The sequence below is a fragment of the Protobothrops mucrosquamatus genome, unplaced genomic scaffold (genome assembly GCF_001527695.2).
Source record: "Protobothrops mucrosquamatus isolate PMUCROS unplaced genomic scaffold, P.Mucros_1.0 scaffold21, whole genome shotgun sequence".
In the NCBI taxonomy this organism is placed as follows: Eukaryota; Metazoa; Chordata; class Lepidosauria; order Squamata; family Viperidae; genus Protobothrops; species Protobothrops mucrosquamatus.
Genome location: NW_015386406.1, coordinates 2,377,622 through 2,395,885, shown reverse-complemented (window position 1 = coordinate 2,395,885; position 18,264 = coordinate 2,377,622). Strand labels below are relative to the sequence as shown.

Here is an 18,264-nt window from a genome sequence, read left to right as displayed (position 1 = left end):
AAGCAATGGCAAGAAAACAACTAGCTCAGAGAACACTGAAGCTACCTCATAAACGTATTAGCATTAAAAAAGCAAGACAAACACAAAAAGATAGTAAAATCATTACAATAAATCAGTCAGAAACATACCATTCTGCTCTTCCATTGTTTCTGTAGAATTTGCAAAGGAGCAACTAGTAACAGCATTCCAAGTTGAGTTATAAATATTCTTTCCTAAGCAGTGGTATTTTATTTATTTTTTATTTTACACATTACCCAACTCCAAACAATTCTGGAATCTTTACAAGAAAACAAGATAACTATAAAACAATAATGCCAGCATAAAAGAAGATATTCTGGAAAGCAAAAATGACAAAACTGGGCAACAACACAATATATACCCACTGTTTGGAAAAGTTTACATATACCGTATACAAAGAGCAAGGCCTTTTGAAACATAAGTAGGATGGAAACCATTCAGATTAGGGGTAGATAATTAATTCTCCCAAGGAATCACATGAGAAACTGGAATGTTGTGGAAGACTGAACCAATAGGGCTGTGAAGATACATAGGCATGCACACATGCACATATGTAAATTGAAGAAAAAAACTAGACACCTTTAAAATAAAATGCAGTTGTATTGTGTGTATGGTGTTCACTTATTTACATTTGATTTCTAATTTCCTTTTGACTTCACACGGGCTGGACAGGGACACCCAGGGGCCATAAAATGTCCAGGTCTAATCTAGATCCTGGGAGGAAATTCAACCTAGAGGGTACCTGCTATGAGAGGAAAGGCTCAAAATTATTAACATAAATTATAACATTAAAAAAATATATTTTTTAAAAAAATCAAGAGTTTCAAGAAATAAAAAATGATTTTTTCAATTTATTTGTATGAAAGACATGATCAAAGATCTAGAAATGCATTTACAACGAAATTAGAAAAATTCCTTACGCCTATTGCCTCCATGAGCTGATACCAGTGCCGATCTCGAATTGCTGGATTCTGCAACTCTATTACAACTCTCAGTGATGTCAAAAGGTTCTTAATAGTTAATTCCAGGCTTGTATATATATTCCAAGAACGAACCTCTTTATCCAATGACCATATCTCCTAAAAGAAAGCATCATAAAATACTTTGTGTCATTTAGCACCTGCTAATCTAATTATATTGTAGTCTCACTTAATGATAATTGGACTAAAATTTCCATCAGTATTGGGACTAAAATTTCCACCACTAAGTGAAGTGGTTGGAAAGTATGACATTCATGGGGCCCTGCCTCTTAGTGATGGAATTTCTGTCAATCCCCAGTTACCATACTTAAGCGAATCAGCATAGGTTGTTAAGTGAGGACCTCATATGACCATTGACTTTGCTTGGAGAGTAGGTCACAAATCCTAATCACATGACCACAAGGTACAGCATCTGTCAGAAATTCAGGCCAGTTGCCCAGCACCCAGATCACCATCACATGGCCATAGAGGCATTACAACAGCCAGAACTTGGCGAATTGGTTATAAATATTACTCATTCAGTTGCCTTGAAAGTTCAAATGATTGCTGAATGAATGAATGATAACCAATGACCACCTGTAAGCAAATGTTGCAAATGTTTGGATCATAGTGCCTGCATTTAAAAAGTACTAATCAAGCTTCCCCATTTTTCAAAATAAAATCCTGCAAATGCCTTATGAAGAATGCTAAACTTTTGCACAGATTGCATGAAAATGTGGCTAGAGTGGAGAAAAAAACAAAGTTTGTTCTTAAGAGAAACCACATATAAGAACAGTAGGTAAAGCAGCAGAATAAATAGAGGAAGCGTGAGTGATAGTTGTAGTACTTGCCTTTGCAAATCTTCTGAGTTCAGTCTCCATCTGTTCCATACTAATCTCTCTCCAATGCCTTTTGGTCCAGTCGTCAATGCTGCTCTGAAACAAGAGAAACATTGAAATGTCAGTGACATTTGACAAAGATTAAAATACTTTCATAGCCATGCAGTTGGCTCTGTTGCAGGGGCTTGAAGAATATCAGTGTTAAATGGTCTTATTTGCTTCCATAGTAGCAAATTGCTGGTATAAATTCCTTGATTTCTTTGCATCTGCAGCTCTCCTCCAAAGCTAAGTAGTATTAATACTGAGTATTCTACAACCAACATGCCAGGCCTTGAACAAGCTTAGTATTCAATGACCCTTGTAAGGGTCAAAAAAGAAGATCTCTCCTCTCAGGCATTGATAACTGAGCTAAAAAACAAGGGACACAAGGACATTATAAAAATGGACTACTTCACTGACTTGTATTGGAACAATGTTTTTAACTTGCTTATCCATGAAGTTAGGAATGAGTATTGAGAAGGATTAATGCCTAATTATTTGGAGCAGTAAAAAGGAAAAGGAAGGAGGAAAAAGAGATAGAGGAGAAGAAGGGTGGTGGTGATGATTGTTTATTGATCAGGTCTAAACTGGAAGTGAGTAGCTCCAAAGTGATTTGGAGGTATATTTTCTCTAATTCAGTGAAAAGGCTGACTGAGTTGCTAGATATTCCTTTTGGTAAATACCCGATCCAAAAATCTATGATATAGTTACATTTTGAAAAAAAAATCTAATTATACACTAGACAATATTATCAAATTAGAAAAAAGGCAATCAAATAATCAGGGGGAGAGCCAGAATTTTCCTAACAACATTTCAGAATTTGAGGCTTCTGAACTCAGAATAAAGACAAGTAAAAGAAAATATGATGAAAGTATTATACATGGTAAGGAACAATAAGGAAAATAGAGGGAAGATTTTTTTCTTCTTCTCACAGAATTAATATCATCCACTAAAATCAGAATATGGAAAAGTTTAGGACTAATAAAACTTTTAATGCAATTCTTAAACTATAGAGGTTGCTACAATCACCTGTGATGTTGGCTACTCATTTAGATAATTTACCGAGAAAAGGACTATCAATGGCTATTAATCATGAGGACCACCTGCTACCCTCAGGGTCATGGAGCACAAATATCTAATATCAGTTTCTAGGAAGCCACATTGGAAGAGGATTATCATATTCTGCTTTCTTAATGCATCTTATTGGAATGACACAAAATGTTGAACTAGATGCATCTTTGACTTAGATTGCAAAACAGTCTTCCAAATTCACAGTACAACAACAAGAACAACAATTTTTACCAGTCCCAGACTGCGAATTGGACTGAAGATTAAATCTTAAATAATAATAATTATTATTATTTCTTTCCAGGTAGATGAATTTTGCTACTGGTCTTTTCCACTAATTTTTAATTTCATTTTTCAACTCTTTTTATAATATAGGCATTACATTCATGGGGTTTTTTTACTTTGAAATTAAATTATTTTTTTAAAGTACATTTTTCAGTTTATTCAGTCTAAGACCAGGTTGTTTAAAAAAACAACCCATAAATTCTGATTCTAAAATGGCAGTTTGATATTTATTCTTCATTATTAATACTGGCCTTTAAAATGTCAAAGTATTTCAAAGCATTATATTAATAACATAATAATAGCTAGTTTACACTGCTTTTGGAGAATTAAATAATATTCTTAAAGTATTCTTACTGTGACAGAAATATTAATATCCCACATTCCCTTTAGCAACTTTATTTCTTTGCGACATTGTTTTATTTGTTTGTACTCTGGAATAGTCACTTCAAAAAGGTTGGCAGATTCCTGTAGGTGCAACATTTCTTCTTCCATTCTTTCTAGTTCCTGATTTGCCTACAAAAGAGAAAGTATTAGAAAATTTCATTTGTACTTCAAAACAGTATATAAATATTCTACAGCCTATGGGTATTACTTTTAAATAGTCCATATTTCATTTTATTTTAGTTCCGAAAGACAAACGAGATTCATTTATAGGCAAACTCTTCAGCTACATGAATCAAAATTCACAGAAACACCAAATTTCCTTCATTTAAATGTCTACCTCTTTAGAATTAAATAGATGTAGCCATATATCAATGCACATACACACCCTAGAATTTGTGCATATAATGTAGTTAAAGATATACATTTAAATCAGTGTTAAAATCACTACTTTTATTTTTCATTAGGTTGTTCATTTAACTGTGAATAAAAATAGAATGGACAAATTATTATTATCTTACAGAAGACTGCCTAAGCATCTTTTGCCTATTGATGCCATCCAGGTTTGTTGCAACACAACTTTAAGACTTCTGGTAGGTGTATTTCAAGTGCACTAGATTAAAGGAGGCTGCTCTGATTTATGATAAAAAAAATTGAAAATCCAATTGAAGTCAGACAGAAAATTATGTTCAATTTAACATAATTTTCAGCGAACACCTGAAAAACCATACAGAAATCACAAATGTATTCAGAAAAGGATGATTTTTTTAAAAAATGCAGATATATTGTCCTCTTTTTAGAGTACCTTTAGGGAAACAATCACACACATTTTAAGCTGCCCAGTTTACATAATATAGCACTTATCAAGCTCAACAGAAAAAAAATTAATGCTCTGTACAAATGGCACAATATGTAAATAGAAATCTCCATTTTGTAATGAGAGATTATCAGCATCACATGCACCTTTAATATTTCTCCATTACCTTATCAAGAAGTGCATATGGGTTTTGGGCATCAAAACGAAAGGGAGCATCTGCTCTAAATCTTTCTCTGAATCCTATCTGCTTTCCCTGTTGAAAGAAAGTAGACAATAAATTTATGTCAACAACCTCATCCTCATAAAAGTATGTCTGTGGGTATTGCTTTGAAAATAATTTCAGCTTACATCAAAAGCAGTACATTTTTTTCTGAGAATAGTGACCTCAGAAGTCAAGAAAGGAGCCACTTCATGCTTTACGGACACAGCAAGTTTTTTGGTGGCGTTCCATTTTTCAGGCAATTCCTAAAAGATCAAAGAACAAACCACATAAAGACCAGTTTAGCTAGATTCCCTTTTCACATTCTGCCAACTGCATGGCGAGTGCTCATAGGCTGTTCCCACAAGCTGGGATACTTTGCCATAAATATCAAAATGACAGGTACATAAAGCATATAAAATGCCTGGCTCAAACTCAACTACAATTAATGTTAATTCTTCACTTGTTTTGAAAACTCATTTAAAAACCTTCAATATAGGAAGATGGAATATCTGACAAATAATGCTAATCTCCCCCTCAGTCATACTGAAAGAAAAGGAGACCATAACAAGATCTTAGAAATGAAATGATGGAAAATAGGGATGCAATCACAGGTTGTGGCCTGCATATTTTTCCTGAACCTTTTATTTTGAAGCTCCCAGATGATGCCACTGAATTTGAATGGAAATAAATCAATAAGCAGAAGTAAAAATTGATACGGTTTTCAGGAGAAGAAAATGGAAAATTTTGAAAAGGTAATAAGGCTGCTATTTTAAAATACAAACAAATTCTTTAGAAATGACAAAAAACCCTTCATCTATTGGTATGTGATATTTCTACATGACCATCTTGGCCATCAAATAATATTAAAAGAACAATTCATAAGATCTTTTTTCTGTTTATTCTGCATCTACCTCAGCAATATTTTGGAAGACTGAATGTTAGGTTCAAAGAAATACAAAGCTTCTGTTTGGAATCAAGAGTAGAAATTTCAGGATACCTCTACTTGAATGTAAATATGATCTGGCATCTTCTGCCCATAGTTTTCCAGGAGTACAATGGTATCCTTTAGAGGTTCAAAAAGGTCATCAGTAGCTGATTGCCTATCCCTGACAGCCAAGAGATGAAGCATAATGTCTATGAGTCCATTATAATCTATTTCTGATAACTGTTTTTGGAGTCCAAGATTTGTCATTTTAATAAATTCTTCTAGGTCAGCTAGGCTATAAGAAGAAAAGAAAGAGATAAATTTGCTGTAGTCATTTTTTTCATATGTGAATGTCCTTTCAACTATTTTTGTTGATTGCATGTAAACAAAAGGGAGGTGCCTTTGAATCAGTTTTGTCTCAAAGAATCAAGACTGCCTGGATAAATCCTTATACTTTCCTTGGCAGCATATTTGACATTACCATTTCTTCCTAGGCTGGAGAGAAAGGGGCTAATCCAAACTTACTCAGTTGGCTTTGAACATTCAAGAGTAAGTTGCACTTGCACAGAATACTTTAGGCTATAAAGGTTATTACCTTGGGGTATACCCTATTATACCACAAGAATCAGGGTGGGGGAATGGATTTAGAGGTTGGAGAATATACTTATATACATGTGCAACCTTTGAAATGAATTTCTCACTGGTATACTTCCTACTATATAAGCTCATCTTCTATACTTAAAATGGCTTGTGTGGGAGAAGAAATATATGGGATTCAGGAAATTTAAGTCATTCTGAATAGTTAGCCAAACTGCTTCCCTTTTATTTAATTTTTTAAATAAATTTTATTAATTTTTATTTCATATTTTCTTCTACTATATTAACATTATTATACAACGGCAAATTCTGGAGGGATTTAGAAACAGGTAATCTTCATTTGCTGACACAATTGGAACTGGCAACTTAGTTGTTAAATGAAGTGGTCACCAAAGGACTGAGCTTATAATCATAGTTCAGCTTTTGTTTGCTTTACAGACCTACAAAGGAGTTACTTTTTCATCATGTGAACAGTTAGTAAATGAGGCAGTTACTAAACAAGGAGTTCTATATAAGGCTTTGCACGATGCTGTTAAGCAGCCCAAGCTTAAAATATTCACAAGGATGAGGTTAGAATTGGGGTTTGCATTTCTATTTTCCCTTGAATTTAACAAGTTAATTTTTCACTTGCACATCCCCTACACTTGCCCCATGCACAGCCGTAAAATAGAATAATTTTATCAAAACATATTTTACCTATCAGTGACAAATTTCACAAGGTATTCTTTGAACATCCAGCTCCATTTCTTAATAGCATTTAGCAAACTATGTCTGAAAGGTTTCAAGTCCACTTTAAGCCAGCCTTCAAAAATTCTGAAATCTTCAAATTTGCTCATCTGAATGTAAAGATTCTCATATATGTCAATCTACAATACATAAATATTAGAAATAAGCAAGAGCTTAATTTCATACTGGAGAGGAAAGAGTAAAGATTCCAAATATCAATTGAGACAGAAATATCCACTTCTTGCCTGTTCTTTAAATTGTTCAGCAGTTGGGTGTTGATCAGATGTGCCAATATCTGTAGTTATCTCTGTTTCTTCAGAGGTCAATACACGACCATAGAAGAGAAATTGTTTCATAAACTCTGATCTGTCATCTACCCAGAGATATGCATAACAATCGAGAGAGTTTTTGAAGTTCATGGCTTCAGTAATAACATCTGCCACTCTATTCATAATCTTTTCCCTGGTATTGGATAGCTCAGATATATCATCCATGTCATTCTTAACAAAAAAAAAAAAAAGGAAAGAAAAATTATAACCCATACTTAATATGATTAGTCCTTTCTTGAACTACATGTGTAATGCATACAATCTTGGACTTTATTTTTATTTTAATAAAATATATTACCTGGTAATGCTGTATTTCAAGGTGTGATGCCATTCTTTTCACCTTAGCAGATGTTTTGAAAATATTGCTTAAAAGTTCATCTATTAAATCATAAAAGCTGTCACCAGCTTCTTTGTCCAGTGAAGGTTTGAATTCAATTTCCACAGCATTTAAGATCATCTGAACTTGAAATAATGGTGCTGGCTTTAAAGCTTTCTCTGTGTTTTCCAAGAAGAAGTTTAAATTATACATTATGGCATTAAAAAAGCCGTCAGCAATGATGTCATCAACAAACTCCAGGTAAATCTTCCAAGAATATGAATCTGGATCTGCTTTAAAGAGCTTTAGATTTTCCTAAAAATACACACCCAAAAATAGATAGTTTGTCTACCATTGTCACAATTTCCATTGAAAAAATTAATTAATTCTCTATCAGTTACAAGTAAATCCCATTAATAATTGTTTATGTATTAAATGATATGAAAAGGTGAAGCAACTTTTTTCACTCTGAATTGACAGTCATATTTGAATAGATCTACGCATTGACAGAGATGTGTGTGTAAATGACTTGCAGAAATCAAATAAATTATTCTCTTCTCATGAAAATTTGTATTAGATATTACCTCTACAAGTTTATGCATCTTGCAACCATCTTCTTGGAACGACATGAATTTTTTAGCAACTTTGTTTTCTTTGTCGTCTAGATTTAACAAAGCTTCTTTTCTATTATCTTTTCTAGAAAAGAAAGGCTGCTCCATCCAAGACTTCATAATTTGTTGGATAGTCTTAATATTGTCCTTTGACTTTTGAAGTCTCTGTTCCAAGTCATGAACTTTGGCTTTTATAAACTCAATGTATTCCCAGCAATTTTCTTTCTGCCAGGTGAGCTTTTCTTCTGCTTCTTTTAGCTGATTATCAGCAGCTATCAGCTCTTTTTCAATCAGAGGATATTCTACCTCCAAAACAGTCTGTTTAATTTTGTTGTACCATTGGACTACAAGTTCAAGATTTCCTGTGTACTGTTTATACAGAAAGAGAAAACACATAAATTTTAAATGTCTCCCATAAAAGCTATACTAGTTTCTGTCTAATAATAGGTTTTTGAAGGAGGCGTCACTCACACTATTGAATTACTTCATTTTTCCAGTATTTCCTCCCTAAGTTTGTTTCTAACCCTTTAACAATTTCATCTATAATTATTATATATATAATTAAAATTAGTATCATTATATGCATAACAATAATTACCCAATATTTTTTCAAACAATCGCCTATCAGATAAAATTATTTACAGTCATTAACAAAAACAGAAGACAAAAAGAAACAGATATTGATGGAAAGAGGAAAACAGAGATAAGGAAAACAGTATGGATTTTAATATTTGCATATCCCTTGTTTAGTAACAATATATTATGGAAAATTACACATTCATGACAGACCTAGGTTCAGTTTGGGAACTGAAACAATCCCTGATATCACCCAGAATTCAGTTGATGTCAGAGGGACATTTTATCAATATAGTATTAGTTGTTTTTCCCATGCCAAAAGAAATGAAAAAGTTTCACATATTCCAATCGACCAGAATTGTTTCAACAGTCAGCTTTTCCCATGATGTAGTTGGAATAGATCCAATCCTTTTTGTGGTGTTTCAGAATTGCTGCAGGAATAGCTTATGACCAGTATTATAGGGATAAATTTCCCAGAAGTTGGACATAGACATGGACATGGTTTGACCCAGCCAGCCTTCGGACTAAAGTAGATCTCTATACCAGATGTTCTCCATCTCTGGCTATACCATAATAGTGAAGGAAAGTCTTCAGGCCAAAGTAATGCATTTGAATACCACATTAACCATTATGTAGACCAATTTCCTCATTTTTTAGATTCTATGTAAATTTAAGATTCCAGAATTTTCTAATCAGCATTTTCAGCCTGTTCTGGGAGATTAAGTCCCCTAATTTGGAGGACACCAAGATTGAGAAAGATTAATATAAACATTTCCATTTCATTTGTTCTGGTAAGAGAGAAAGGAAAAGAACTTAAGTAATGTAGGCTAAAGTTCATACCTTAGCAAATGTTCCCTTTTTCTTGTATAACTCTAATGCTGAAATTGGAATATTGGGCTGATCCATAAGCAAGAGATATTTCACATCTCTTAAAACAGCTATCAGCTGAAACAAAATATATTGCATGTTACATCTAAATATTATTTATTGTTAGGTATTAATTCAGTCTATATTTCCAGAGAAAGGTGGGTTTTTTTTTTAAAATTTTGGAAGGGCGTTTTAAACAATGGAATTCACTATCATCAAATCATTGTCATTATGGCTATTGGATGATTTTGGAGGACTGGTTAAATAAATGGAAGTTCTATTAGTTGATGATTATTTGCCACATCTGGATTGGAATTATGATGTCTCGGATTCTAAAAAACAAGGTAATATTGTTCATCTCTTGGCTGTAGGTTTCCCTAGACCAGGGGTAGGCAACCTTGGCTCTTTTATGACTCGTGGACTTCAACTCCCAGAATTCTTGAGCCAGCATGGCTCAGGAATTCTGGGAGTTGAAGTCCACGAGTCATAAAAGAGCCAAGGTTGCCTGCCCCTACCCTAGACTATCTAGTTGTCCACTGAAGACAGGCAGAATGAATTCATTCTCTTGAATGATGATCAGGAAACATGTCAGCTAGAGGTCATGTTCCCACTTACCCAACAAGTGGCAAATTAACTGGATGCCTCAAAAGCTCATGTGAATGCTATGGTGGAAAGGAGCTTACAATCAGGGCATAAATATTTTCTAGTGCTCCCAGCACTGATATTCTGATGTGCACTATTCTATTTGACTGGAGAGGCTCCATAGAAGGAATTTTAATAACAAAAACTAAGGATAAATGTGATAGAGATCACTTAGCAAGCTTTATAGTATTGCCACCTTTGAAAATAATTTAATGTATTTACATCCTGCTTCTTTTTCCAAAGGCCAACAGGCTTTGATGAGAGTCCTGTAATTCTCTTGAATCAAATAGAATTTACTTCCTTTTGTTTATTATTGCAAAGGCTAATTTATATAGAAAATAAAAGTGTCAATACTATTAAATGCATTTAGTACTCTTTCTGAATACATTCTCAGGATATAAATTTTTTTTTTCTTCCTGTAACAGTTCAATAAATAATTTTAGCAAGCAGATTTCCTTTATTTTTTTAACATTAAACATGCATATTTTTTTAAAAAAACACAGATTGCAATTCTATAACACTAGTCCCATGGAATTCAATAGACTTTACTATTTATTTACAGTATTATTCATCAGGTTACCATATCTACAAAATGTAAATGTTCATGCCATAGCATATCATACCATACCTTAGGATCAAAATTCACACTAAGGAGACCATCTTTATCATTTTGCTTAATCAAAGGTTGATCTAAATTAAACAGACAAATATCATCCACCTGGGATTTCCATTTAAAATAGATCTGATCTTCATATTGGTCAAGTAATCTCAATATTTCTATATATTTCTGGTAAATTAAAGTAGCTTCAAAATTTTCCAGGATTCTAGAAAGAAAACATAATATCACACTAGTAAAATGGTCACGTCAAATAAACGTATTGAACAGCAAAATATATATGCTGTTTAATGTAAATATGAATGTAAATATAACCCCATGAATAGTTTGCGATAAGTATTTAGCTATACCACTCAAGTCTGGCTCAAGATATTTGAAAACATCTTGAAAAAGTAAGAATTATACCATCTTCTCACCTTTTTTCCTATCTGAATTTCAATTGAGTCTTACTTCAACACAATGTCCTCTATCACAGTGTTTCTCAACATTGGCAACTTTATGATGTGTGAACTCCCAGAATTCCCAAATCAGCCTGAATAATTCCTATTGCTGAAGAGATTTACTTACTGATGGGGAACAAATGAGAAGCTTGACCAAAATGACAATATGCGGGATTTAATTTCTCGAGACCATTTAAGGTTTCCTGAAGTAGATGACATGTTTTTGTTTATGACTTCATTCCCCTCTTCCTTCTGTAATTATTAAAGGACAGGTGGGTAATTCCTAAAAAAGATATCTTGTGAGAAATGCAAATGGACTAAATTTCTCTTACACTGCCACATACCTGTTTCATGTGTTCATCATACAAGTATTTACAATTTCTCAACTCTTCATCAAACATCTGTAGCAAGATCTTATAATTTGTGCTAAACATTTCTGTAATAATTGGTTTCTCCAGAAAAGATCCAAGAATGGTTATAAGCTGTATAAATAAAGGACATGATTATGTCAACCTTCCTTTTTCCCAGCTTGGAGAATGGTACCAAAATACCATAACAAGAAGCTGGAACGCAAGAGGATATTGTTCGCATTCCACATGTGTCTCTGCCTAAGGAACTGTGTTTAATAAAACTAGGAATGGTGTCCCCATCTTTGAGTCAGTCTTGGCTCCTGGGAACTGTTGGGACTAGTCCTTGCAGTTTTCCTGGCAAGATTTTGAAAGTGATTTTCTAATGTCTGCTTTCTAGAGCTAGCTGAGAGTGACTGATCCAGGGCTTTGGGCTTAAGGTGGGACTAGAACTGTTGCCTGTGCTTTGAGTTTAACTGCTAGATATCCAATGTAAAATTATTACATTTTTCACCTAAATTAGATTTCTATCTAAAACATTGGTAACTTAACAGAACAAAAATTATTCTTCAAAATTGATATTTTTAACTCCCTGGAAATTTATATACGTATACATATACATATATATATATACATATACATATACATATTGTCAGCCACAAATTTTGAATTTATATATTTATCATATCTCACAGAATGTGACTCCACATATAAAAACTAACAATTAAAGGCATTCCAGAACTGGAATCATTTTAAGGACAAGGACATAAAATACCAAGATTTTCTTTCATGTGCTTTATGTCAATAGAGGCAATACATTCTGACTGCTTCATAGCACTTTTAAAGTGTATAGCTAACATTAATGAAGTTATTTACAAATATTTTCTCATAAAAATAGGCTTACTAAGTTAAACATAGAAACTGCTGGCTTTAAAATATTCTCACGTACAAAATCAATAGCAGAAAAGGTTACTTTTAGTGGCTGTCAAGAAGATGCAATTATGCAAGATGTCAAACATCAGACTGGAACTGCTAAATGTAATTCTCTCTAAACTCACAAGCTTGGAATGTATTATTATGTATAGGTTTTAAAATACAGTATTAAATGACAATACATGCCCAAGATATTTTGAGGGACTAAAGAGTATATAGGTAGTCCTCATGACCACAGTTAAGCCCAACATATATGTTGCTAAGATAGTTGTTAAATGAGTTTTACACAATTTTATGGTCTTTCTTGTCACAATTGTTAAGTGAATCATAGCAGTTATTAAGTTAGTAACAAGGTTATTAAATGGATCTGGCTTCCTCATTGACTTTGCTTGTCTGAAGGTTGCAAAAAGGGATCACAGTGATCCCGGGACACTGCAACCATCATAAACATGAATCAGTTGGCAAGTGTTCAACCATGGGGATGCTGCAATGATCATAAGTGTAAAAAACAATTATAAATCACTTTTTTCTGTGCTATTGTAACTTCAAACAGTCACTAAACAAATGGTTGTAAGTCGATGACTACATGTATTCAAATAATTTGTTCTGGAGGAAGAGGACCCTGAGCTGTCAACCCAGCAACACACATTTACAGCAGCTCCACTCAGTTTTATTATTTAATTATATAATTAGTTTTTTACTACTTTTACTGGAGAAGATAGTGAAGATAAATGCACTACTTTTACTGAGAAGATAGTGAAGATAAATGCACAGATACCAGATTTAGTTATGGGGAAAAGAAAGAAACACCCAGGACATTTCCCTCCTTTGAACTCTGCAAAACAGCCAAGAATTGAGGAGTACTTCGCGGGAAAGAGAGTAAGTAAAACAAAATCTCCCATCTAACAAATTTGAAACATTAGAGGGGGACCTCCAAAGAGAGCTGGCAAAATAACAACTATTAGACCTTTCCTTATTTCTTGGGGAAGAGCAAAATGATAGCCAGTCACCATTACAGGTAACTAAACTGGGTACCTGTTCCAGGGGAGTTGAAACGAAGCCCAAAAATAATAAGAAAGATCAGAACATAGAGAGGCTACCATGCAAAAATTCAAAAATTCAAAACAATGCCTCCTCACGGCACTCACTTTTATCTCAATATTTGAGCAGCTTTCAGCCATAAAACATAAATTGGAGACACTGAAAAGAGATATAGCTGTTTTTCTTCAAAAGCAAGGACCTTCTGCTCCCATAAAAGCCTTTGTAACAGACACAGTCAAATCTCCTACTCTGGGCAAGTGTGCTAATAAGAAGCAAAGAGCAAAAGTAATAGTTAAAAGAATTTGTGAAAAAGCCGCAGCTCTCTAAGAATAATTCACCATCTTCTGATAAAGCAAATGTTTACAAATGTTAAAGATTTCTTGGAAGCCAGAAAAGTATCCTCCATCAAATTAAATCGTTCATTGCAAACACAACAGATTGCTCTCAGAATTTGAATGAACAGACTTAATGTTGGATGTTGGAATAGGAGGAGAGCAATCCTAACTTCCTTAGGTCAGCTTCTTCACTGCCAAGGTGGGCAGATTGATCTGTGTGCTGTTGAATGGCTCCCAGATGTCCCAAATTGAAAGCAGATACTTCTGTCTTTTAAGCAGTCTACCATCCCTTTGATGATAGCATATTTAGTTTCCTTTCAATTTCTTCCTACCAGAGTCTTTTCTGATGAAAAGGTTAAACCTTTAAAAGCTAATATGCTAGCTCCCAAGGTCGCTGCTTCTTCACTCCCAACCTTGAGAGAGCAAGAATGTGGGAGTCAGGCAGCCTTACTTGATGAAGATATTCTCAGAGCAGAAGCTGGCCTTATTAATGCTTTAGGCTCCTTACTACAAAGTGAACAAGACAATATACTGTGTAAACTAGAAAATCTGAAGAAAACCTTGTCGGTCACAATTGCCACAGCTGAGCCACTTATAGATCTTGTATCTCCAAACATTGAGCCTCTTATTTTCCCCTCAGAAAATAATGGATTACCTGAAAATGGTCCTATAAAAATAGAAATCTGAATCATCTTGGGCCAGTAGACGCAGTGTTTCTCAACCTTGACAATTTTAAGGCATGTGGACTTCAACTCCCAGAATTCCACAGCCAGCATTGCTGGCTGTGGAATTCTGGGAGTTGAAGTCCACATGCCTTAAAATTGTCAAGGTTGAGAAACACTGCAGAGGATCCTGCAGTCAAGGAGGAGGAGATTACTTTCATTGAGATATTCCATGGGGACTTCAGCAACAAATCAGGGGATGGTCAGGGGATCCTTGACAACCTCAATGACACAGAGCCAGATGCAGCATGATTTAATATCTCTTTGCCCAACACCTCTGCAGAAGCCCCTCACAGGGCAAGCATTGTTAAATGGTGTCAATGTCATCCACTCTGAAGAAGACCCCCAAGAGCTGATGCAGGATGTATATAAGGCAAGTCATCCCTTGGAGGAGGCCACAATGGCTGCTGCTGACATCTCACCTCAATATAATAATCTCACAGCTTCTTCTTGTCAAAACCATATCTCCTGACTATCTTCTTTTCCTTCTAACTTGAAATATTGCTGGCTGGTCAGTCTCATCAAAATACCAACTTTTTTGACTACATATATCACAATTTGATGTTCTCTTCCTACAGGAAACCTGGGTCTCTTCAGAGGTGGAGTTAGATGGCTACTGGGTTAACTCTATCCCAGCTGCCCCAAGCAAGGCAGGTAGGAGATCTAAAGATGGTATAGTGGCCCTAGTTAGCACAGCTCTGCGTCCCACTGCCTTCTTTATAATCCTGGGTTGTGACTACCTTGCACTCATCCAAATAGGTGGAGATTTTGCTTTTAAATATTTATACTCCCCTCTTAATAACAAGCTGCTTACCAATATTTGGGAGCACATAGAAAATTTTATCTCTAGTTGTTTAGACAAATATCCCACAGATGCAATAATTATAAGCAGGGATTTAAATGCTAGGGTGGGTATAAATGATCATACACTCTTTAACCAATTTAAAATCCATTATGAGGAGAATGTATTAGAGGAACCCTTATATTCCAATGCTGCTGCAATGACAATAAGGAAAAAAACACCTAAAGAACTAAAGATCCTAAACTTTGCTTAGTTATTTTCCAATAATTTTTAGGGAAAGTATTCATTTTAATGTTTAACTTTTGTGCTGGTGTGACCATAATAAACATTGATATTTTTAAAAAATCAAAATACATCCTTAGGGTATCTATCTTAAGCTATGTCCATAACAAACCTCATCACAATTCATTAGTCTAAATGTTTGATCTGAGAATTCTAAGAATTTCTGAGGATTCCTAAGGATACCCCGAGATTCTCTCAGGGGTATCTGAAATCAAAATTATTTGCCAGCTAATCTCAAAAAATAACACAATATTAAAATCCCATCAATTGTAAGAAGTGGTAATGGAAGTCAATGTGTCAATTTTAATTTTTAATATGGTAAACAGTGAAAAATACAGTTAATACATTCTGGCACCCTAAAGGGGCCAGTATAGTTAGTTATATTGTAATTTCCTGGAATTCTGTACATCATATAGCCTACATCTATATTGGAACTCACCCTGATGGTGACCTAGGGGCAAACAAAGTCATTATCAATAGCCAACATGGGTTTGTCAAAAACAGATCATGCCAGACAAATCTTATTGCATTCTTTAACCAGGTGACAAAATTAGTGGACCAGAGGAATGCTGTAGATATAATTTACTTGGACTTCAGTAAGGCATTTGATAAAGTAGACCACAACTTACTATTTGATAAGATAGAAAAATGTGGGTTAGACACATCACCACCAGATGGATTCATAGCTGGCTGGCTGGCCATACTCAACATATGGTCCTCAATGGAACTGCATCTATATGGAGGGAAATGTGTAGTGGGGTGCCCCAGGGCTCTGTCCTGGGCTCAGTGCTCTTCAACATCTTCATTAATGATTTGGATGAAAGGATAGATGGGGAACTCATCAAATTTGCAGATGACACCAAGCTGATAGGAATAGCTAACACTCCAGAAGATAGGCTTAAGATACAGGAAGATCTTGACAGACCTGAACATTGGGCGCTAATAAAATGAAATTCAGTGGTGAAAAAAGTAAGGTTCTACTCTTAGGCAAGAAAAAACAAATGTACAAGTATAGTATAGGTAGTACCTTGCTCAATAGTAGTAACTGTAAGAGGGATCTCAGAGTCCTTAAATATGAGCCAGCAGTATGCTGCAGCTGCCAAAAAAGCCAAAACAGTGCTAGGGTGCATTAACAGAGAGATAGAATCAAGATCATGTGAAGTATTAATATCACTTTACAATGCCTTGGTAAGGCCACACTTGGAATACTACATCCAGCTTTGGTCACCACAATGTAAAAAAGAAGTCGAGACTCTAGAAAGAGTACAGAGAAGAGCAACAAAGATGATTAGGGGACTGGAGGCTAAAACATATAAGGAACGGTTGCTGGAATAGGGTATGTCTAGTTTAATGAAGAGAAGGACTAGGAGTGACATGATAGCAGTGTTCCAATATCTCAGGGGTTGTCACAAAGAAGAGGGAATCAAGCTATTCTCCAAAGCACCTGAAGGAAAGACAAGAAGCAATGTATGGAAACTAACCAAAGAGAGAAGTAACCTAGAACTAAGGAGAAATTTCCTGCCTCCAGAAGCTGTGAATTCTCCAACACTGGAAGTTTTTAAGAAGAGACTGGACAGCCATTTGTTTGAAATGGTATAGTGTTTCCTGCCTGAGCAGAGGTTTGGACTAGCTGACCTCCAACATCCATTACAACAACAATAACAACAACAACAACAACGTCATCATCATCATCATTATTATTTCCTATGAATTTATCTTTTTCACTAAAATAAATCTTGAGTTATTAAAAGTAGTACATTGCCCCATTGACATTAATACAAAGCATAGAATGAATACAGAACAATCATATCAAGATCTGGCTAAAGTTATGCCTGAACATTTGACCACAGTGTCCCAGTTTCAAATACATACCGAAATTTGTTAAGCTGATGACCAGTTAAAATCATCATGTTTTAAAAACCCTTGATAAAATTAAAATCATCATGTTTTAAAAACCCTTGATAAAAATCAACTGTTAGGCTTCTCTAAGGAAAGTCTTTGCTTGTTAGATTTTGATAATGTTATCAAAAAGCAATGAATTTCAGCTATAGATATCCAGGCAGACTTTAATAAGGTGTCAATATTTATGATTTCCAAAACGGCTCATATCAGACTCCCATTTATCATCTATTCCAATTTTGAAATTTTATAAGGTCTTCACACAGCAGTTGTTTTGGGACATTTTAAGGATATCCCCATGGACCTTCAGTTATATCTATATAGTGATATTTCAATAGAAACTCTAAGCCACGTGTGACCAACCTTAGCAACTTTTAAAACCTGTGGACTTCAACTCCCAGAATTTCCTAGCCAGCAATTCTGGGAGTTGGTCAACAAGTCTTAAAATTGCCAGTATCAGACATTCCTGCTTTAAGCCCAATGTTATTATACTATCCCCTGTATAAATCTAAGCAGACTCTTATATATCAATTGAAGAAATTTCAGTAGAGTTGGTGGGATTTCTATTTAATGTTCCTCTTTTTTGAGAAGGTCTCAAAATATTATCTCAAGTTGCTCAGTTTTATACTACCATTTGTACAATATGTTAC

The 18,264-nt window shown here is 34.6% G+C and overlaps 1 protein-coding gene across 1 annotated transcript in view; it reads right to left on the bottom strand.

The window, feature by feature from the left end:
* DNAH11 (dynein axonemal heavy chain 11) overlaps positions 1 to 18,264 on the bottom strand; it is a 179,082-nt gene that overhangs the window by 144,848 nt on the left and 15,970 nt on the right. The window contains exons 10-23 of the mRNA XM_015810808.1: positions 11,598 to 11,735; positions 11,381 to 11,505; positions 10,826 to 11,021; positions 9,529 to 9,633; positions 8,086 to 8,481; positions 7,484 to 7,816; positions 7,102 to 7,356; positions 6,827 to 6,996; positions 5,606 to 5,828; positions 4,755 to 4,871; positions 4,573 to 4,659; positions 3,563 to 3,721; positions 1,829 to 1,912; positions 939 to 1,097 (exon numbers count right to left, since the gene is read on the bottom strand). Of these exons, the coding sequence (XP_015666294.1) occupies positions 939 to 1,097; positions 1,829 to 1,912; positions 3,563 to 3,721; positions 4,573 to 4,659; positions 4,755 to 4,871; positions 5,606 to 5,828; positions 6,827 to 6,996; positions 7,102 to 7,356; positions 7,484 to 7,816; positions 8,086 to 8,481; positions 9,529 to 9,633; positions 10,826 to 11,021; positions 11,381 to 11,505; positions 11,598 to 11,735 (2,547 nt within the window). The remainder of the gene's footprint in view (positions 1 to 938; positions 1,098 to 1,828; positions 1,913 to 3,562; positions 3,722 to 4,572; positions 4,660 to 4,754; positions 4,872 to 5,605; positions 5,829 to 6,826; positions 6,997 to 7,101; positions 7,357 to 7,483; positions 7,817 to 8,085; positions 8,482 to 9,528; positions 9,634 to 10,825; positions 11,022 to 11,380; positions 11,506 to 11,597; positions 11,736 to 18,264) is intronic.